Raw genomic sequence first — 21,049 nt, forward strand, 5'->3', positions numbered from 1 at the left:
ATAGTATTTAATTTATACATTGCGGAAAAAATTCCCAAATATGTGCACAGGGCTGTCTGGCTTTACAAGCAGCTCCAGTTTGGCTCGACTCAGCTTGACTGAAGCTCAAGTTCGACTCTATTCAATCAGAGCTGCACTAAGCCTGAGCCGTTGTAATAGGCTCGAAATTAATATCGAGCTGAGCTTAAGTTGAAGCCCGTTCACTCAGGCTCGACTCGATAGACTCTAACCCATTCATCACCCTCACTCATCATCAGCTCAACTCGAGCTGAGCCGAGTCTAAGCAAAATTATGAGGCTCAAAAATAATTTCAAACCAAGCCTAAGATAGAGCCTACTTGACTCATTCACATTGTGAGTGGTATTCCCAAGCAAGTTTTCAGATATATACTTCATGGCGATAGCTTAAGTACAAGAAAACAGAATGATAGACATCTCGTTATGTCATTCCTTTCTATCTTCAAAAATATATTATAGGTGCAACTCTGGAGCAACGAGAGTTGAATAGTTCTGCTGAATGCTGATAGTGCTCACAGTAGCAGCTGCTTCTATCAACATTTCACACTAGGAAGGAGAATTAACATTTGTTTTGAATGAGGTTCCTAACTAGGAATTGAATGAGGTTTTCCTATTTGCCGAACTTGGCATTCTTACCAGAGGGCCAACAAAGAAATACCAGAACCAACAAACATGAATGGAACCAAAAAAATCAGGACACAAACAAGTAACAATTACAAACTCTGGACAGTTGGAAAATCACAAACCACAGAATATCTATAATGTTATTAGGAATATCTATGAGAAAATTCTGTATAAACCAGAAGCTCATACAATCCACAACCATGGATAACGAAAACTATACAAAAGCTCATCCTGCAGGCACACAACATTAAGAAGCACATCAGTGGAACCAGTCACAACAGCTAAATCATAGCTCTCAAGCCTTTCTATGAATAATGCGAACTTTGCATCTCCCGGTACACTAGATCGATGAATTGGTCATTCTGTCACAGATAAAAGAGGGTAAGGTTAAGATGCCGAACACTTGATCAGAAACTTGTGCATAGATGCAATAACAAAGTAGAGATGTCAATAATTAGAATAATAACAGTAACATCACAAGAAGTTGGGAAAATTAATACAGGTACATGAGCATGGTAAAGTAGAAGTGGGAAATTCTTTATTCTAACTCAGTCTAAGAAAATCATGAAAATCTCAATGAAGAATTATAAAACATATTCCTGCACATCAAACCAAAACTGAAAAGTAATTTAAAAACCACTAGTCAATCATAATCTTAGCTCCAATTAAAAATCAATATATAGTTCATAACACCATCATCTAAAAATCCTATTCAAAGAACAGTCTCAGATTTCTTATTTTAGGTCACCCTGATGTAAATTATATGATTCAGCTTGTGCAATTTAACAAAATGGCACACTACGGTAATACCTGCACAAGTTTCAATAGTGCATCCCGTACTTTATCTCTTGTAATCATGGAACCGTAGTTGGTAGCTGGTGTAAGAGATGGAGGTGGATTGGGTGGTGGAAAGGGTTGAAGCAATGGGGTACCATATGGACGCTGCATAGTCACAGGAGGATGGAGAGGAGGGGCAATAGGCACAGAAGATGAAACTGGTGGCATTATCAATGCAGAAGATGATGATGCAGGTGCAAAGAAGGAAGGTGTTACAAGATTGGTTGCATGCTTAGGGTTGCTGCTAGCTTCTTGATTATCGAGGAGTGGCACTAAGGGAGTTGATGAAGTAACCAAAGAAGGGGCAGATTGAGTAGGAACAGTTGGAGTGATGTTATGCACGTGGGAAGACAATGGAACAGCAGCCGTTGATTGATGTGCGCGTCCAGAAATTGCTGCATTTGATGAATTTCCAATATTTGTAGCTGCCTGCAAACATATGAAATCGCCATTGTCAGATGTAAAAATTTATTGGGCTGTAATTACATGCTACCTAGTTGGGTATCATCAGAGTTAGAGACGCAGTAAATCTTCTAGAAATAAAAAGTCCATGAGGTACATAGTAAATCTTCTTGAATATATAAATAAGAGCATGGGAAAGCTGTCAAGCTTGAAAACTGATATGAAACTATGCCCTGAGCTTTTCAGGAGAAACTAGCCTCCAGAACTGGTGCCATACTATGAAAACCAAAAAGGAGGTTCATCAAGTCTAACCACAATAATCATCATAAGATTTATTCCGATAACAACACAGACTTGATTAGGCACGTCAGACAGACCAAGGTTTTCTTATTTCCAGGTGAAATAACTTGAGGGAATAGAATTTCGAATCGTGGTTGGGAAGGTCATAGACATATACTGAAGGATTTTAGAATGAGATGACATTCAACAGTTAAAAGAATTAACAAGAGCATACACTGAAAAAGTTCACAAATGAATCATCGGGAACATCTGGAACAGGAGCAGCAGATGATGTTGGTGGCTCTAGGGGACCTTCCATAATAGCTGAAGTAGGAACTGCCTCCAACTCTTCAAACTCGCTGCTGCATATTTGGAGAAGAAAAATAGATCTTCAGGCACAGTTCTGGGAGGAGAAATTGTATATAATAACAAATATCGGATCACATTTAGCTACAAAAAGGACTTCACTGAAACTACAAAGAAGAACGATTATGAATTCGAATAATTTTATCTTTTAGAAATTGCTAAATTGCAATAAAGCATAATACATATCTGATCCACTAATAAACATTTCAAGAAGTTATAGATTGAAATAAAGCATCATAAACTTATTGATCATTCCTCAGTCAATATCTAGAAAAACCACAATTCAAATGTTGACAAATATAGTAGCATATCACAACTAAACTGGAACTGTTTGTATACAACCTCTTCGTAGGTGATACTTTTGGCTTTTGAGGGACTTTAGAGTAGGCATTCAGTATCCTGTAAAATAAAATTTGATTTAGTCTTCAAAACTGTTTCCACAATGAATCAATATACAAGCATCATAGAGCACAGAAGGAACATAGAATAGAAATCCAGTCTAGAAGAGATGAAATAAGAGTTTTTACAGTAAAAGGTCAAGGAGATCTAAGAGAAAAAAAACATAAAAGAAGCCTAGACCTTAAGTGAATACAAAACAAAAATATATACTTGAAAAGAACATGAGACCGAAAAAGTAAATGCTTCCCTATATGTGAACAAACAATGCGGTTCGTAAAGCTCAAAATTAGTAAAAAAAACTTTCCTAGTAATTCCAGCCCAATTAATTTCCTATAATACCATCAAAATTGGTAGAAACAAAATAGAGATTTAACAAATGACAATTACCTTCCAAAAAGATTTGCAACAGCTTCACAGTCTTGCGCATTGTAAAACCATATACCATTTACTTCTTGGGCAGCATTCCGGTACAACAAATAAGGAACTTGAACTTCATATTCAAAATCACCCAAAACATCCTCCACCAGATTTTCTATTAACCAGAAAGAAGACTAAACATAAAAATGTACAGGAATGTATATCAGCACAATAGTTTGATTTTATGACATACTATAATGTGATAATATGAAGCCAAAAGTTCACACAGTTATATGACATTCTTATTCCAAATAAGTTAATGAATTGGTATTACTACAAGCAAGGTCAAGCAAAGTGATATACTACATATCAATGTTTATTAGCAAAGAATAGAGTAACATATGCACATCTATAGTAACTGGCAGAATCCTATCTGCACTACATAAAGTTGATCCAGATGAGAATCAGCCAAAATGTCCTACAAGAAGCAGTGATGGGTATTTTATGGAATGATGAACATAAATGAAAGATGACAGGACACCACAAGATTATGAGTAGAAACAGAAGGGAGTTGCAAAAAGGGAAAAGGAACAAGATTTCGTACATCCCTCAGATTTGGATTAAGAGAGTATCAAAGTATAAGATCAAAACAACTCACGTTTTAACAACACTATTAGAAGTTCAACAACCCGCCATCATGATGGTCAGATGCAGCCTATTCTAGATCGTGTTGCATCATAACAAACTTCAAAGATAAACTGTCAATTACGTGCATATGACAAGATCAATCTTATGAAAAGTGGAAGATCTTATCTAAAAGAGTCTTATTTAGAATATCTCTGAATCTAAAGACATTAAAAACTAATATATGAGTTGAATAACCACGAACCCTCAAGTAAGAGCAATATAATGCTCCCCATTGGTAACTCAACTATAGTGACAGAGAAGGGTTTCCACAGTTTCCAATCCCGCTAAAATAATTAACATGCAAAAGATGTTCATCCAGGAATTTCTATAAACAAGCATAGATTTCAGGGGACTATATCCAAAACATGCTTCCTCTCATTTGATACCACTACAGAAGACAAATACATGGTCTTTTTCATTGCAGTCCACTTTTTTTTTAAATAAAAAATTAAAAGAGAAGCTCAAATTACCTGTATTACGCCGATTCATGACAATGAACTGAAATCTAGGCTGGGTGTTTCTGTCAAAAACGTGACCACATCATTAACATAAAAAAATCCACAGGAATCTAAACGCTTAGATCAAATTCAATGAAGCAAACATAAAATATGTCACCTCTTGACGACAAAGAGCGATCCCTCGACGTCCTTCCGGCTCTGAAATAGATCAGAGAGACGAATCAGATAGAAGACCGAGGAGGTGGGAAAGAGGAGATGGGATCGAAGGGGAAATGATCAAGAGATACCCATTGGTTGAGATCAATGTTGAACTCGTAGAAGGTAACGTGGGCGGCGGTGATGAGGATCTCCTCGACGAAGGGATCGATCCGTTGGAGAACGGTCAGATTCAGGACTTTGGTGTTCTGCTGATCCAGATTGGGCATCAGCTTCCCGTTCTGAGCCATCGCTCTTGAGAACCCTAGCTCTAAATCGAAAGTTCGATTTCGGATTTGGGGGATTTCCTTCCACTATCGTCGTCTACTCGTCTCCTCTTCGTTCGCTGGAGAGAGAGAGAGAGAGAGAGAGAGAGAGAGAGAGATTGAGAGATTATAGCGATCGGGAGTACCATTTTAAGCCCCACTTCACACACGCCTCACGTGCCGTCGCACGAGTACAGCTGTGTCGAGATGGAAACGGGTCGGGTAAACGTAAACCCGATCCAATTTTTTTTAAAAACCTAATTATATTTCTACCCCTTTTACAATGCCCTAACATCAAATTGCATCTCTGAAGAGTATAAAACAATACACAAATCCACCTTTTTCTTTATGTAATAAACCTTTTTGCTTGGCTTTCGCACGCGGGAGGTTTCACCGTGTCTTCCCATTATTTCTAATTTGATCTCTGTATTTGCAATAAAAATTAAAAAAAGAGAGAGAAAAGAAGCACCAACAAGAGCAATATATGACCGAATCCAATCTTGCTGATGAATAACTCTATAAGAATATTTAATGGATGAGCAGACCAACATAGATGGGGATGGCTATTATTCTCTGAGATGAAAAGCACACATTACTAACTTCAATATAGACCCTGAATTATATCATATGATACGGTTAAAAGACAGAGGGTTTCCATTTGTAGAGAAAAAAAGAACACAATGTGCATATCCCTGTGAACATTTATTCGACTCATTTCTATCTAGTATTATCCCCCACATATGGGCATCCAGGGATATTCTTGTGTATATTTAACCATCTGGGTACTCAAAACAGGTCCCCCCTCTCTAAGGCTCATTCCGTAGCTTTTCCTTTGTGCCGGCTGCTGCCACGTAAAGAACCACTGGTGCCGCCCATTTCCACCAGGTAGCAGATCATCGAGTCTACATCGTCGCCGAATATGCTGTACGCCTCGATAGCTTGAATATAGGTGAAACCCATGGACAGAACAATTTGTATGCTGCTCGTCAGCACCAAATCTGGTAGCACCGCCTTGTCATTGCCTCTCCCTGCCATTGATTGGGATGGCCCAGTAACTGTTGAATTATGAGCATCACAGAATGTCAGTCTACTTCCTACATAAGCAAAACGAAGATGCAGCAGCAATATAACAAACAACTTACTTGCCCCAGAAGATGATGGCTCTGCCCCTGATGTTGAAGACTCTCTAAATGAAAGTTGCTGCTTCGATTTCTCCTCAGCTAAGTATTCAGCTCGTGATGCCTCCATCACCATGCGCTCTATTTCCTTCTCTGTCAACTCCAAGTCAGAATAGAAACGCCCCTCAGCCAGAAGTGCCTGCCAATTAGGTGGTTTATTCAGAAAGGTGTAGCTAACATACAAGACAATCAAGGTTCATATTCCATGCAAACTATCCAATCTAAAGGCTCCGAGAGATCAAAACTACACTTGAGGCGTCAAAATTTTAGGAAATAACAGAAAGCCTAGGTTTGAAGAGGTGCAATTGTCACCAACTAACAGGGCATATAAAGGATAAAGGTGTTGCAAGTCCAACTAAACAACAGCCAAATAGAATAGCGAAGTATTCATGAAGTTTCTTGCTACATGTAAATGATGCCCACATTGGTGGTCATTCGGTAATCAAAGAATGAGCACCTAAATAATCAACTTTATAGCAGGGAAAAGGCAATAACAACCTTACAAGTGGAACTACTTACATTGTCAATTTGCTGGTCTTGCTGTGCCTTTATAGCAGCCTTCACCTGGTCCTTATCAATGTTTGCCTGTACAAGAGAATCAATATCAACAAAATTGGAAGACAGCCCGGTGAAAAATGATTTAAGAGTAACATCATTACCAGGCAAATGATGAACAAATTTTGAACCAATAGAATGCCCTTGACCAACTAAAATAACTTACAATCTGCTACATTGTGGATGACTAATTCCTCTAACTCATACGAAGAATAAGCAAAAGGTAGTATAAAGTTAACGTGTAATATGTTTGAGAAGCAATTTTCCAACAAAGACAAGGTGCAGATGACTCACTCCTCGAAGACTGCTGAACCCTAAACCTGCACCAATTGTCAATCGACGAGGATCAACAAGTGAATTGTAATGGTTACCATGATGGTAACTTAACCGAATGGGAGGTGTGTCTGTATCATAGTTTCCTTGAAATATGTTGATAGGTTCTGCATGGGGGAAAAAGCAACACTTAAAATCTAATCAGAAATTATATTGCATTCGCACAGGCACTAGAAAAATTATCTGAAAGAAAACCACACCTGTGCTATAGGAATAGATGTGAATGGGACGATTGTACATCTCAGCAAATGCCTGGATCTCCACATTGTTCCCATAAACCTGCAAAAAGTTAATTATTTTAAATTCCAGCCAAAAAAATAAAGAAATGGTCCTTTACAAGTCAAGCATAATTGTTTCCATCACCTAGTGATAAAAATTAACATGGTTATGTACTCTAGCTTATAAACATCCCTGAAGAATAAAAACATACAATTTACCTCTTATAATATCTAAAGTATAACAATCGACACCCTTTTATAAGGATGGACATTATAACATTTTAAATAATTTAGGGGACAGATTATCTGATTTTACTTCTCAAGGGTATAATATGATACTGACTCATAGTTCAGGAGGTGAATACGTAAGTAAACTTAGCTAAAATCTAGTCAGCAAAACACAAGGGAACTGTTTGATACAGTATAAAAAATGGCTCTTAGATCGAACAGAAATACCTTGTCTCGTCTTTTCCTCTTACAGTAAGATGTAAAACCTTCAGTAATAAATTGAGAAAAATGGTCCCTCTCTCTTTCCTGCCAAAAGAAATTGAAAATTTAACAGGAAATTTCCATGTTTTGAATATCCACACCAAACAAATGCAGAGCTACATCAAGAGACAACATCGCCATTAAATTTTGATGCTGCTAACATATCTACCATATTAAAATAATATAGCTCTTTTTCTCTATTGATGAGCAGTGAATAGAAGGAACTGCTCTGGTCCGTAAAACAAAAGGAACACATGCCATAAAACATCCAATAGATTGCATAAGCTTTCTTTGAAAATTAACTCAGAAGGATATCTAGTATAGAGTTTTTTCCCCAGAACTCCCCATACTAGAAAATGTTGGATTAATCTAAATTATATAAGCTTACATAAACATTTATAGTAAGATCTTTAACTTTCTTTTTGTAAGAATAGAGGAATGCGTTACTAAAAAGGGATAACGATAGAGGGCAAAAGATACAAAACCCCTTCCACTGATGCCTACAAAATTGGCTGGAAAGGTCAGAATGCAGGATGGGGATAAGGTCCGAGGGCAAAGAACCATCCAACACAAAATGAGACAACAAGGATCTTGCATGCAAGGCCAACCAATTAGCGACCTGGTTGGCCCAACTTACAAAATAACATATTAATGTTAAGAGCTTTCTTATTGAAGGTTATCCTTGCAAAAGAATACGTAATCATTCAAAATTAAATTCACTTTATTGAAGTAAAGAAGCATATCTAACAAGATACAACAGGCTTCTATAAACAAATAATTGGTAACACAACAGACAAAAATTAAGGTTAAATCCACTAGTTTTAAGACTACCACATCTAGTAGATGAATTACTCTAACATTTTGCTTACAAATATAATTATTTTAGAATGCATACAGTCACATGACGAAAACTCCTTTAATATGGAGAAAGAAAAAAACAGGGAGCAAGCACTAATAGATGGTAATATTTAAATTTTCATTATGTATATTATATGTAGATGTGTGTGTATGAGCTTTCACTTATAACTGAAGTACATTTATAATAGCCAAAATGTAGGATTTCCCATCATGGTAGTACGTCCATATTCTGTCGATCTGTCAGAAATAAATGAGCCAATCAGCACGGGTCCTTCAACCCAATGCGACATATACATATGCTTATACTAGCCTCACTAGGCATGCTGTAACTCAATGAAGGTTTGAATATGAAAATGATTTCCTGTGCCAATTTTGACATTTTTATACCAACCAGTCTGGTTCAGAATGGGCATCAACATCTGAAATACTTAGGAAATCTAGGCTATATGCGTCTAAAGTACATTTCACGAATACAGGTGATATAGAACCAATGATAAGACAGATATGTCAAAAATATGATCTTTATATGCTGATTCCTAAACTTAAAACAGAATGTAAGGACATATGAATCAATAGGGTATACATTTAAAAAAAAATGGGCAACCCACCCTCACAAGAATGTACATGATGCTATTCCTGTATATGTGGCTACGACTCTGATGGTAGAGTAAAGAATAATGACATAAAGAAACCTTGCTTCCTGTTGTGCAATTCGATCTTGGCACAATTATATCTTCACCACAAAAGGCTATAATAATTGGTACACATCTTATAATTCTGCAGTCTCCTGAAACTTTTATTTGTCTGCATGAAGCTATTACAATCGACAGCAATGTTGTTTGCATATTTCTAAATGTCATTGCTACTTACTAGCCTACTACTGCATTAATGCAAGACAGATTGCTAAAACGGTGGATTTTCAAACACCTATCTTGCCTGAATAGGTAGGGTTTTTTTCCCTTTTATAAAGTTCACAGGTAAACCCTCCCCATTAATTTCTTTCGCAGCTTTTCGAATTTCCAATTTTGTTCAATATTATATTACATGGCCTTTTGGATAATTTTTATTTCCAAAAGGAATATCTTATTTCAATTTGAGACAATCAGTAAATTAAAAGTCTCACTCTTTGCCCTCGTCTAGGTATTCCCATGTCTTCCTAGAGGGATTGCTCCTGGGTCATATGAGCCTAGACTACAACCAAGAGAATAGTTCTTAGGTTTGACAGCAAACTCCTCTACTATTTTATTCTGACGAGAAACTTCACAAGGACTCTCTGTACAGCTATATTGCTCATATTTGTTACTTCTTAGTCATCAACAGCCTTGCTCATGTTGGCCATTTGAACATCATCAACATGAACTGTCAATGATACTAGTGAAAATCATTTATTAAGGCCATAGAGAATACAGTTTCTTGGTCTAAGTACCATGTAGTCGATGCACATTTGTCTAGCCAAGTCATATGCTTCTGGATCACCATAAACCTGATCTGCAACAGCACGAAAGAGACAATTTCCATCCTCTAGCATCCTTTTGACCTCAAATCCCTTCACTCGTCTTATCTCAAGTTCAAAAATGCGTTCTCTCTCCTGAAACAAAAACAAACAAAAAAATTCAGGATATGCTAAACAAAGGTAATAGTGGTATACGAGTCAAAATCACAATTAACAAGAAACAACAGGCAAGTATCTAGTGGGGAAGACATGAAGAGCATGAATTGAAGAACTATTCTGAATTTTTTTCCTTACCATAACATACATCAAACTAGTATCAACTAGTACACAAAAGCACTCTACATCATTTTAATATACCAGCACGATGCACCATGTTGGTCAAAGACAAGAATAAACCCAAGGGAAGGATACAAAACAACAAAAGAAAGATAAACTAACCAATATCCACTATAGCAACCTAAAATTGTATTCATCAAAAGTAAGCCAAATAAATCTAACCAGAATAAGCCAAATAAATCTAACCAGATTGTTCAGATGATGTGTTTGCATCTGGCAACATCAGAAAAGGTGCATCAACTGAAACTAACAATGCCGTGAAAAAAATTAATAAATAAACTTCTGATGTTATTTGTCATTTTACCATTCTATCTTATCGTGATGCATTAAGTATAAATTAATATCTTCTCTCGCAACTTTCTTTCATATCCATTTTTCCTTACACACCTTAAACACACGCATACACACACAGACTAAGCCATGCAGTGCAATTAGAGTCTCCTTGTAAGACGGTAAGGATAAAATTATTCTAGTTGAGTCTTAGACATTTCTATGCCGGATAAGTACTAAAAAACGAATCTACATGCAACAAGAAGGTGAATTGAGAAAATGAAATCTGGCAACTACTTGAAAAACATAACTACTGCAGAAATACAAGGTGGACAGAATCAGCAACAACCATTAGCTGATGGTTCTTTTCATTATGAATTTCAAGGAGTAAATATAGTTTGTAAGTCAGCCTGAAGTGATTAAAACAAAGAGTAAGTGAACACATCTTACTGCATCATCGTATGAGGACGGATAGCATGGACCTTGTTCATCTGCACTGTTGTAACCTTCGCCTTCAGCATGTGACCTGGGAGAAGTAGGCCGAGAACCAGAGGGAGACGACCGAGTTGAGACTGTGGGCCAGACTGATCCCCTTCTTGATGAACCAACCCTCACGCTATTGGAACCCCCTGAAGCTGTTCTCCACAAGCCCAGATTTGTCCCAGATGGTTTTGGCGGTGGAGCAGGAGGAGGTGGAGGGTAAGAAGCACCTGAAATAATCCGAGATGCACCAATCCCCAACTGCACAGAATCATCATGCCCACTCACCTCTTCCGCAACAATTTCAGAATCCAGTGAAGCATCATCCTTCGAAGATTTCACCTTGTCAACACTGTCATCAGATTCCCTCTCAACTACGCTCCTCTGGGAACTTTCAGACAGAAGCTCATCATTCTTGGTGGCTCTATCCTCGATGTTCCCAAGCTGATCTCCGGCATCTAAAACCCCGATTTCTTGAAGGAGCTCCTTTTCTTGTTCCTCCTCCTTCGATGTCGAGGCAGCAGACTGATGAGAAGAAGTTTGTGGCAGCGAAGACGACGGTGGCCGATTAGCATTTGAGGAGGAGCCGGCCGACCCTCTCTGGACAAAGATCCTAGTCATCTTTTCCTGTGCAGAATCTTGATCCTTCCAGTAATTCCACTTTCTTCACTCTCTTTTTCTTGCTGAGGGCTCAAAGGCTCCAAGTAAAGATCATTCCTTTATCCCGAGTTCTAACCTTGGGAGCAGTTATACCAATCCCTCGGCCAACCTTCTTCTCCGACCCAACCAATTTCAGCATCCCCCTACCAATTCTCATCAGAACCAGAGACCACCTCTTCAAGTCAACTCAGAGGGAGAGAACCTTCACAAGATACCTATTTCAACGCAAGAAAGGCGAGATAACCCCATAATACTCACGAAATTACCCTGAGATAACCCTAAAATCCAAGAATCTCGGCAGAAAGCCCAAATAAAACCCAGAAAAAGAAGCCAGAAACAGCAGCTCTCGCCGAATACTGAACGACTTCAAGAACGGGTGATGTTGGCGCAAAGAAACGAATCGGAGAGAGAGAGAGAGAGAGAGAGAGAGAGAGATCGCTTACATCTAGGGATTTGGAAGCGGATTCCAGATCCAAGGCGGAAGCAATCGACGAATCCTCGATCCAAACTTGGATTACTCTCACCTTTAACTCCACTCTGAGACAGAGAGAGATGAGGGAGGAGAGTGGGAGAAAAAAACGTGAAGGGGGGGAGTTTGGGAGAACGGAAAGAGGAAAGAAACGGGGAAAAAAAAAACGGATAGAAGAAACGGGGAAAAAAGGTTTTCGCATCTTTATACTGGGAATTGGCTCCTACCGGCCGCCACCGACACGTGGCTGTCGCACGTGAGAGGCGTTTCGCTTACTGGTATGGAATATGGATCTCTTGTCAGAGCTCCGAGTAAAGTAGAGGTGACAATTTTACTCCGGGCGTAAATTTACACTTTTGGGTTTTTGCCTATTAATATAAGAATATAAGAATTATTCTCATATTTTAGTTCTCCACTGAAAAATAAAAGTGATTTTTCTGTTGAGAAATAAAAATAATAATATTTACATACCAATAATTATGGGAGATTTTGCAATAAAACCATAATGATTTTCAATTTTTGGATCAAGCCCTTGCATGTTATATTTTTTTTCTATTTATTCTTTTGAAGAGAAAAGTCTAAAATATACTTAATATAATATGACTTTTTTTAGTATATTATACTATTATTTCACTATTGCAATGATGTGAACAATAATAAATATTTGCTCTCCTTCTAATATATCTATGTAATAATTCATACTTATGCAAATTAGTTTGACTTCTTTAAATGTATTATTATGTTATCTTATCTTAGAAAACATATATAATAACGTATGTTTATTAAATAATATAGGTAAAACAATGAATTTTGCAAATTAACTATAATCTATATTATTAGATACTAAGAACTAAGTAAACTAAGAAATTTATATAAAAAAATAAGTGTTTAATAACTCTGAATAATGTAATAAAACTATGGAATATAAAATACAAATATTCAATAAAAGTACTTACATAATAAAATTAAAAATATATAAATATTCAATAACTATAAATTACATAATAAAATAGTAAACAAAAGTAATAAAGGCAAACTATGTTGTATATTTTTTTTTTAATTTGACGAGATGAATAATAACAGAGTGTGCTTGCAATTTCATTTTACTTATTATTCAACTCGAATATTTAGTGGAAAATAAACTACAACCGAAAAGGTTGCAATGCAAATAGATGAAATTTAATGTATTAAAACTATATAAATTTAAATCAAAAAATATTGTATTTTTCATTCTTTTCTAGCAGGTGAAAGATGTTTTAGAGAATGTACAATTTAATGTTGGGCCATTTCTAAAATAAGTGGGCTCCATTTGGTAACGACCATTATTATATAACTATTACAGGGATACTAAAATACAATTTATCGTTGTAATATAATTATGCAAGCCTCAATAGAATAGTGCAAAGATGGTTAAAGAGGTTCTTATTGTATAAATATATATTTTTCATTTATTTAAATAAACCACCATTAAATTTCTATTTTTCTTCGAACGTAAATTTTAATTAAGCAAGGGGGTAAAAGTGAATTTAACATTCTCTTCGTGGAGATAGTGAGTCGGAATGACGCTGGTCTGACTCACTGTACCCTCTATGCCCATTGATAAAATTGAAAGGTTAGTTGCACGCACTTCGGACACCCAAAAGTCTCTCACTTATCCCTCGGGGCCCACCGAATGAGTACGTCGTAAGTAGGTGTCTGTTTCGTATGAATCGGTGGCCCGGTTCCTACAATATTTCTATCCACAAAGAAGTAAAGCTGTGTGTACGTGTCGCTCAAAGAGTCACCTTTTTGTTTGGAAAAGCTGTTTGCTGTGATGCAAAGAAGAGATACGAATTGGAGTCACGGAGAAGACCGGAGGGAATCGAATGCGATCCGAGGAACACGGAAGAGATTACCGGGATAATTAAGTTTTGCTCAAACTCAAGCAATTATTAATTGTTTATTGAAAAAATTATTTAGTGTTTTGGTGGCTCGGCTAAATGGCTCAACTCAGCTGATGACTCAACAATGTGGTTGGCTTGAAAAATAGTTCGGCAGTTTGACGATTTAGAGCAAATATCAACGATGTTTAATTCGGAATAATTATTCATCGATGCACATAACTTGAAGCCTAAACTAGTTGGCTTACTATATTAACAAAAACTTGGTGGGCCTAAGTGTCTATGTATCTAGAATGATTGATTTGTTGTCCAGCCTATATCTAATTAAAGATGGCAAATCTTAACCTGACTCAATAATCCAACACGATAATTCGACTCTTAATTGAATTTGGATTTAATATAATCGGGTTCGGGTCGTAAATGTATCAGCGCACCTAAACCGTTTAATAAACGAGTTGTGTTCAGATTTATACTGGTGACATGTTTCGACCCGTTTGACCCGTTTAAGTATATGAGTCGAGTCAGGTTGGGTCAACCCGCTAAACCGCTAACCTGCCAACCCATATATATATATATAAGGTAACTAAAGTCTAAAACCTAAATCACCCTCTCATTCTCTCCATTCTCCACTCTCCACTCTCCAGCCATAGCCGTCTCATCTCACCAAAAGGGGAAAAACATTTTGCTGCGCTTCCTCTCTCTCATCTCTCTCCAGTCACTGTCTACCGCGAGCCGTCCTTTCCTCTGAAGCACCCGTTTGCAGTGGCCCATGAGCTCGGCAAAAATGGATACGAGATCGCTGCCGCGACCGAGATAGACACAATGGTCAAGGTAGGCAGTGATGATGGCGTCGGATTTAGTGATATCAGCCTCCATGCTGACTTTAGCGGGCTCCTGGCCATCATAGACGTGTTAGAAGCCACAGATGAGCTTAGCCTTGTATAGAAAGTCAACAGCGATCTCCATGCAATGCATGGTGGACATGGTTTGGAAGAAAGAGAGGAGCTCGGAGGAGATCGTGTTGATGGAGTGGGAGGGGGATCGATCTGGTTGTCGGTGAAGGGAGCGCTCGTCTCGATTGTTAGGGTTTCGTCACTAAAGGCGGAGGAGAAGCCACCAGGAGTGACGGAGAGGAAGCGGATGGAGGAGGTGGAAGAAGAAGAGAGGTGACGGAGGAATACTATGGTCGTCATCTCTTGAAAAATGGGCAGGCGGAGGAGAAAAAAAGTAAGTATTATTATTATTATTATAAAATTTAGGAAAAAAAAGCAAGCAAAGGAAATGGATTAATACTTCGGTGGGACATGCGACACATGTTTGGCCAGAGGAGATAAACATATATGTATAAGGATTGTAATTTTAATTATGTATGAGTTTTGAGTGGTAATAAGCTATTTTGTATGTATAATATACTATTTATATAGGATAAATCAGGAAATATTAAATTTATATTAAACGAATTAGACTGGTCGTGTTAATGTGTCGTGTCAACATTACATGTTTAAGTATACAGGTTAGACGAGTTATGTTAGCATGTCGTGTTAACACGACCCGTTTAATAAACGGGTTAGACGGGTCGAATCGTGTTATCTGTTTATTAATCAAGTTGTGTTCGTGTTTACCAAATGCAACTCGTTTACTAATCGCGTCGTGTTCATGTCAAGATAAAATTGACCTGACCTGAACTCACTTGATCCGACCCGATTATCACCCCTATATCTAACTTTTGGGTTTCTAAATAATAAGAAAAGAAAAGTTCTGCTATGTTAGAAATGTTATGTCTTAAATTGGTAGGTATTCTAACTTAAAAAATTATTATGAAAAAAAAAATTATGTTTAAGTAATTTGACTTAATGATTTGGTTTGGTTTGATTAATGACTGCAGTAAAGGAGCAACTTATCATTGAGGCGGCTTAAATTAATATCTCAATTTATTTAATTCGGAGCAATACATACTAAAAGCTTAAATTAACGGTTTGTTATATGAATGTCTATAGATATTTATATATCTAAAGAGGCTCGGTCCAATCGAAATCTAGTCTTCGAGCTGTCCAATAATAAAAGAAACTATGTAGACATTCTTACTCTTTAACCCTATAAAAAAATAATTGCTCACCGGGCTATCTCATTCCACGTGGACGTAGCAATCTCCTAGGCCGCGTCACCCTAAAGGCAAGGTCCAGTGGCGATCCTCCACCTGGCTCAATCTAGAACCTCGGCGCGAGCACCGGTTGCATGCTCCACGGCCTCCTCCAATCCCGCCACGTGTCCGAGCTTCCTGCATTGATCCCTGCCCCCACACTCTCTCAAGCGGCTCTCCTTCGCCCTCCCGAACTCGTGCTCGATCGCCATGGGAGGCCAAGGCGAAGATCTCGGGTCGGATTCCAACCCGTTACCTCCGCCCTGCCATTGCGGGTCGGGCGGAATGGCGGAGTTGGAGCTCGACGCGGCTCACGCCTTGGCGGATCTCTCGGCTACCGGACGAGCCGACGACGAGAACTCTCAGAAGAAGTTGACGTCGGACTCCGAGGTAACTCGTCGCCGATTTTTCTCAAAGCCCGTGTTCTGAGTAGGAAGAAATAATTTCTTTTTACTCTTCTTTCCATGTAGCTTGCGCAGAGAAGATTTGACGATGAAGGCGTCGACGAAGAAAGCTCGAAAGCCCAACTGAACTTAGAATTGGGTAAAGTAGGAGTCAATTGCTACAGTATGAAGCAGAATCCAACTGAGGTATTTATACACTCGAAGGTACAAATTTCGAATCTTTCTTAGATTCTGAAACTTTTGAATCTTTCAGGGTGAGAAAGAGGCGAAGAGATTGCGTAGAGTTTTAGCTAATAGGGAATCAGCTAGGCAAACTATTCGTCGCAGACAGGCAAATTAAAGAAGCCATTTTTTTTTCAAAAAATTATTTGTAGCTAAATGTTTGATTTCTTATGTTATTTCTCTACTACTTCTCTTGCTTAGACCATTCGCGAAGAGCTAACCAGAAAAGTTTCAGATTTGTCATCAGAGAATGAGAATATGAAGCTGGTATTATAAATTATCTCATGTTATCGTATCGATTTATATGCTAATGACGTAGAATTTATGGATGTAGGAGAAGGAAATGACCATGAAAGTGTACCACTCATTGAAAGACAAAAACAAACAACTAAAAGACCAGGTAAAAAAAAATTCCTCGACGACAGAGGATCTACAGTTGATTCTGACGGGATTCAGTTTAATCATTTGTAGATGGCAAACACAAAGAAGACTTATTCCAATACGAGATTAGGATGTACGGCGCCGCCAGTGGAGACACCGTCTTCCTCGACTATGTACCCGGTTACGCTTTACGGTGCACAGCCTTTGATGCCGTACGTTTGGCGATCCTGGCCTACTTGCCAGCCGTGCGGCGGCGAACAAGGTAATCCGACCGTCGGCGGGCCGTTCTGTTTGCCGCCGTGTGCTTGGTTCTATCCTCTGCTTCAAGATGGCTCTAGTAGTAGAGAGCATAATATAACTCCGGAGTTAGAAAAGAAGGTACCTTTGCCTAGCATGGAGGAAGAAGAAGTAGTTGCTTGCCCCCTAACTTTAGCCATTGAGGAAGAAGAGAAGGAGACTAATGTTTTAGATAAAGAAGTTGCAACATCTTCAGCAGCTGTTCGGATTGATTCAGAAACAAATCAGCATGAGAATTTTGTGACAAAAGACTCTAAAGTAGGGTATTCTAATCCTGGTGCAAAATTAGCCAATGCAGCAGCAGCAGATGCCAGGAAGAGGAGGAAGGAGATCACCAAGTTGAAGCTCTTGCATGGGAGGAATCCAGGATAACCTCTGTAGGATTTTGGGATTGAGAATTTTGCAGAGATTTGTTTGTTTGTTTGTTTGTTTGTTTGTTTGTTTGTTTGTTTGTTCGTTCGCTCGTTTGTTTGTTTAATCTTCTCGTCTTCAAGTAATTGCTCAAGAGCATCTGATATTGTTGTATTGTGCTCTTCAATGTAACATAACAATAAGACATGACAATAGTTGACTCCTATTTAAATACCATCATGGAGTAATTATGTTCTGCTTCTTAAAAATTAAACAAAAAAGTTTCCAATTTGCATCCTTAATTAAAGGTTGGCAATCGGTTGCTCTGCTCATGAGAATTGCAGACAGAGACTGATTCAGTGGAGAGTACACTAAAAACAAAAGGATAGTAGAATTCCTTGCAACTACTAGCTAAAATCCATATCAAACTCATTGAGGACATTCCAGTCAGCAGCTCCCCCAGTAGCCGCAACCTGAAAGCCGGCGTCATCGCCGGAAGGCGAGCTGTCGCGAGAAAACGTTTGCTCGACCGGCGTCGGATTTCCGATGTTCGCCGGGTTAAGCGGCCGGCGATCGAAAGATCTCAGGGTTGCTGTTTTGATGTAAACTCTACATAAACTGAATTCATTTCTCAACTGCGAGACCACAAGAAAATAAAATAAAATAACAATCATCGTTTTATTCAGAGAAATTTATCAAAAACATTTACATTTTATTTTTATTGTTCTTCTAAAGTTTCAAAAGCACCGGGCACTTAACATATAACTAAATTAATGTAAAATATTAGGCAAATACTTCCATGCAACTTTATTCTTAATCCAATGGCTATAATAGTCAGTTTTTATACCCGGTGCTGGAAAATCGGTACCGGTTCTAAAACCACATTAAGTAAGAAAAAAAATTAGTTAAGAAGATTTAATTACAGTGTGCTTAATTTCTTAATTTTCTTATTATACTTTTAAAGATCTTAACCATTAGATTTTCATCAAACTAATCTCCGGTTAAGATTTCTCTCTTAAATATAATTATCCCTTAATTATAGGAGATATCATTTAATATTAAATAATTTAATTTTGATTATTTGGAGATAAACTTTAATTTAAATATAATTCTCTATCTCTATCTATTTAATTTAAATCAATGTTAAACTAATAGGAGATATATGTAAATAATAAAAAATAATCAAAAAGATAAAATGTAATTAAATTTTCATCAAGTTAATTATAAAAGATATCAATACTCTTATTTTGATATATATATATACATTACTCTCAATTAATGATATATATGTCTTTTACTTGATAAAATATTAAGATAATATAATTGTTAAAAAAATAATGTGTCAAAATATATCTAAAAAAAATTACATACCGGTAATATCTTTCATTCCTATTATACCCTTAAAAACCTTAACCGTTTGATAAAGAATTAATTCTATTGCATGGGAGAAACGCTCAAAATATTCTTAAAGGTAAAATTTACTCACGATAATATTTTAAGTAAAATAATTATTGAATGTAGATATATCTGAATAACAATAAGCAGATCAAAGCATTTCAATAATTTAAAAGAAAAAGTTTTACCCTTGGAGGTGCATTTGGTACACCCAAATCTCCTTCTTGAAGAGCTTTATACTCGTTCATCTTCCACACGGTTTTGGACCCAGTTGGAGCTCTCCCTTCGTAGAACACCATGGTCCTCTTCACGCCGATCACCCGGTTGCTCGTCGAGTAGACGTAGCTCGGCGACCCGGTCGCCTTCCAGTAGCCGGAAGGGGTCGTCCGCGTCGGCCGCCCGCCTTGGCTCTCCCTCTCTTGCCTAGGGCAAAAGAAGAACCACTGCTCCTGGTCCCGAACACTTGCGGTCCCCGACATAGCTGCACAAAAGTTGGGACCAATTAATTATGTAACATGGTATCAGAGCCAGCGAGTCTATGAAACAACGAGACATACGATAATGAGATAGAAAAGAAAAACAAAGCTCACTCACATGGAAGAAGAGATGGATCGCAGCAGTAAACGTCGGTCACCGGAATAAGGCGTTCGATATCCTGCCTTCTGTTCTCCAGCTTGTTGTGAAGATAGAAGGAGAGCAATTCTTCTTCTGTTGGATAGAAACGAAAGCCTAACGGGTAATCACTCATTATTAAATATAGTTTTATATATATGTCTATATATACGTAAGTTTCTCTTCCTCTCTGGCTATCTAATAGGGTATCCAATATTAATGGAACTTAATTAGCACTATCTATAAGCTTGCAAAGTGAACTTGATGTATGATGTGAATTGTGAAGAAGAAGCTGTGAATGTATATATATAGAGATCAAGATAATTGGGGTTCTGAGAAAGTTCAAGTCTAAATACAACTCCTTAAACAGTGATGTGAACATGAACGAGTCATCCTGGGACACTTGAGTTGATGAGACCATTAGTCTTTGAGGTCAATGTCTCATTCCTGTCTTCCGGAAACCTCATCGACTTATTAATCTCAAAAGTAACTTAGTTTTTATGGCAAGTTAGGCCAAAAATTTAGAGTGAGATCTTTAATTAAATTGTACACGAGGAACTCAGAATTATAGCCTCCAAAAGGATTAATGTAGATAATATCCCCCCTAATTAACTCCTTTGGACCAAGTCAAATGGATCATTAGTCACTGAGTATTTATTATTAGTTAAGTTAGTGGATCGTAATTACCAACACGGTTGAGTATATGGCTCGAATTAGAATGTTGAGTCGTTTTCGTACCAGAAGCGCGTGACACCTACAGAAAGTGGGAGAGAAGGTCAAGAGGAAGGAGTTTTTTTTTGACCAAACTACCCCTGTTTCAATTTATTTCTATGGAAGTAGACTATTCCTCAAATTTATTATTAAATCGGGTCTAATTTACTGTAGCACTAATAAAAATACTGAACTAATCAGTATTTTATCTATAAGTAAAAACGCTAATTAGTTTAGCGTTTTTGTCTTGATTAATTTAGCATTATATATATATAATTCTTTTAACTTAATTTTTCAACAATTAAAAACGCTGAATTAATTAGCGTTTTTAAAAATAATAATTAGTTTAATTTTTTTATTAAGATTACAGTAAATTAGATTCTATTTTATAATAACTAAATTTAAGAGATAATCTATTTTGATAAAAAAAAAAGGGGTAGTTTGGTCAAAAACTCCAAGAGGAAATCTAA

General features: G+C 37.4%; 4 protein-coding genes across 7 annotated transcripts; 1 reads left to right on the forward strand and 3 right to left on the reverse strand.

The window, feature by feature from the left end:
• Positions 1 to 689: 689 nt before the first annotated feature.
• Positions 690 to 4,975, reverse strand: LOC140758457 (mRNA-decapping enzyme-like protein). 2 transcript variants are annotated; one of them, XM_073094632.1, is made up of 8 exons: positions 4,714 to 4,975; positions 4,584 to 4,624; positions 4,439 to 4,488; positions 3,312 to 3,456; positions 2,868 to 2,924; positions 2,395 to 2,518; positions 1,452 to 1,907; positions 690 to 1,003 (listed from the first exon to the last, which is right to left on the reverse strand). In XM_073094632.1, the coding sequence occupies exons 1-8, from the start codon at positions 4,870 to 4,872 to the stop codon at positions 947 to 949; spliced, it is 1,089 nt and encodes a 362-aa protein (XP_072950733.1). In that variant the 5' UTR covers positions 4,873 to 4,975; the 3' UTR covers positions 690 to 946. The 2 variants fall into 2 exon arrangements, with proteins under 2 accessions (XP_072950733.1, XP_072950732.1); XM_073094631.1 differs by having other exon boundaries at positions 692 to 1,003; positions 2,395 to 2,521.
• Positions 4,976 to 5,483: 508 nt separating this feature from the next.
• LOC140779112 (OVARIAN TUMOR DOMAIN-containing deubiquitinating enzyme 6) lies at positions 5,484 to 12,351 on the reverse strand. Of its 2 annotated transcripts, XM_073124097.1 has the most exons (9): positions 12,161 to 12,351; positions 11,028 to 11,932; positions 9,945 to 10,106; positions 7,628 to 7,705; positions 7,154 to 7,232; positions 6,915 to 7,060; positions 6,585 to 6,650; positions 6,030 to 6,204; positions 5,484 to 5,942 (listed from the first exon to the last, which is right to left on the reverse strand). In XM_073124097.1, the coding sequence occupies exons 2-9, from the start codon at positions 11,676 to 11,678 to the stop codon at positions 5,701 to 5,703; spliced, it is 1,599 nt and encodes a 532-aa protein (XP_072980198.1). In that variant the 5' UTR covers positions 11,679 to 11,932; positions 12,161 to 12,351; the 3' UTR covers positions 5,484 to 5,700. The 2 variants fall into 2 exon arrangements, with proteins under 2 accessions (XP_072980198.1, XP_072980188.1); XM_073124087.1 differs by having other exon boundaries at positions 11,028 to 12,351.
• Positions 12,352 to 16,197: 3,846 nt separating this feature from the next.
• On the forward strand, positions 16,198 to 17,931 carry LOC140778233 (uncharacterized). 2 transcript variants are annotated; one of them, XM_073122853.1, is made up of 6 exons: positions 16,198 to 16,596; positions 16,677 to 16,796; positions 16,864 to 16,941; positions 17,034 to 17,099; positions 17,167 to 17,232; positions 17,304 to 17,931. In XM_073122853.1, exons 1-6 carry the CDS (start codon positions 16,417 to 16,419, stop codon positions 17,880 to 17,882), a joined length of 1,089 nt encoding a protein of 362 aa, XP_072978954.1. In that variant the 5' UTR covers positions 16,198 to 16,416; the 3' UTR covers positions 17,883 to 17,931. The 2 variants fall into 2 exon arrangements, with proteins under 2 accessions (XP_072978954.1, XP_072978962.1); XM_073122861.1 differs by lacking the exons at positions 16,864 to 16,941; positions 17,034 to 17,099 and having other exon boundaries at positions 16,677 to 16,814.
• A 138-nt stretch (positions 17,932 to 18,069) lies between these two features.
• On the reverse strand, positions 18,070 to 20,148 carry LOC140778248 (NAC domain-containing protein 90). The gene is made up of 3 exons (XM_073122873.1): positions 19,851 to 20,148; positions 19,445 to 19,737; positions 18,070 to 18,496 (listed from the first exon to the last, which is right to left on the reverse strand). Exons 1-3 carry the CDS (start codon positions 20,002 to 20,004, stop codon positions 18,269 to 18,271), a joined length of 675 nt encoding a protein of 224 aa, XP_072978974.1. The 5' UTR covers positions 20,005 to 20,148; the 3' UTR covers positions 18,070 to 18,268.
• Between the last annotated feature and the right edge of the window lie 901 nt (positions 20,149 to 21,049).

Source organism: Typha angustifolia, chromosome 3 (genome assembly GCF_048772165.1).
Source record: "Typha angustifolia cultivar Huaian chromosome 3, ASM4877216v1, whole genome shotgun sequence".
Taxonomy (NCBI): domain Eukaryota; kingdom Viridiplantae; phylum Streptophyta; class Magnoliopsida; order Poales; family Typhaceae; genus Typha; species Typha angustifolia.

Bases quoted from the DNA above. Each gene is read 5' to 3' on its own strand.
- LOC140758457 (XM_073094631.1), bottom strand. From the start codon at position 4,872: ATGGCTCAGAACGGGAAGCTGATGCCCAATCTGGATCAGCAGAACACC. The intron at 3,457-4,438 runs GTAATTTGAGCT...TCTGGTTAATAG, and splicing joins CATGAATCGGCGTAATACAG to AAAATCTGGTGGAGGATGTT. The intron at 2,925-3,311 runs GTAATTGTCATT...TTTATTTTACAG, and splicing joins GTTGCAAATCTTTTTGGAAG to GATACTGAATGCCTACTCTA.
- LOC140779112 (XM_073124097.1), bottom strand. From the start codon at position 11,678: ATGACTAGGATCTTTGTCCAGAGAGGGTCGGCCGGCTCCTCCTCAAAT. The intron at 7,061-7,153 runs GTGTGGTTTTCT...TCCCCCATGCAG, and splicing joins CATCTATTCCTATAGCACAG to AACCTATCAACATATTTCAA. The intron at 6,205-6,584 runs GTAAGTAGTTCC...CCTAATTGGCAG, and splicing joins AAGACCAGCAAATTGACAAT to GCACTTCTGGCTGAGGGGCG.
- LOC140778233 (XM_073122853.1), top strand. From the start codon at position 16,417: ATGGGAGGCCAAGGCGAAGATCTCGGGTCGGATTCCAACCCGTTACCT. The intron at 16,942-17,033 runs GCAAATTAAAGA...TCTCTTGCTTAG, and splicing joins AAACTATTCGTCGCAGACAG to ACCATTCGCGAAGAGCTAAC. The intron at 17,233-17,303 runs GTAAAAAAAAAT...AATCATTTGTAG, and splicing joins ACAAACAACTAAAAGACCAG to ATGGCAAACACAAAGAAGAC.
- LOC140778248 (XM_073122873.1), bottom strand. From the start codon at position 20,004: ATGAGTGATTACCCGTTAGGCTTTCGTTTCTATCCAACAGAAGAAGAA. The intron at 19,738-19,850 runs GTGAGTGAGCTT...ACTTTTGTGCAG, and splicing joins CGATCCATCTCTTCTTCCAT to CTATGTCGGGGACCGCAAGT. The intron at 18,497-19,444 runs GTAAAACTTTTT...GTGGTCTCGCAG, and splicing joins TACCAAATGCACCTCCAAGG to TTGAGAAATGAATTCAGTTT.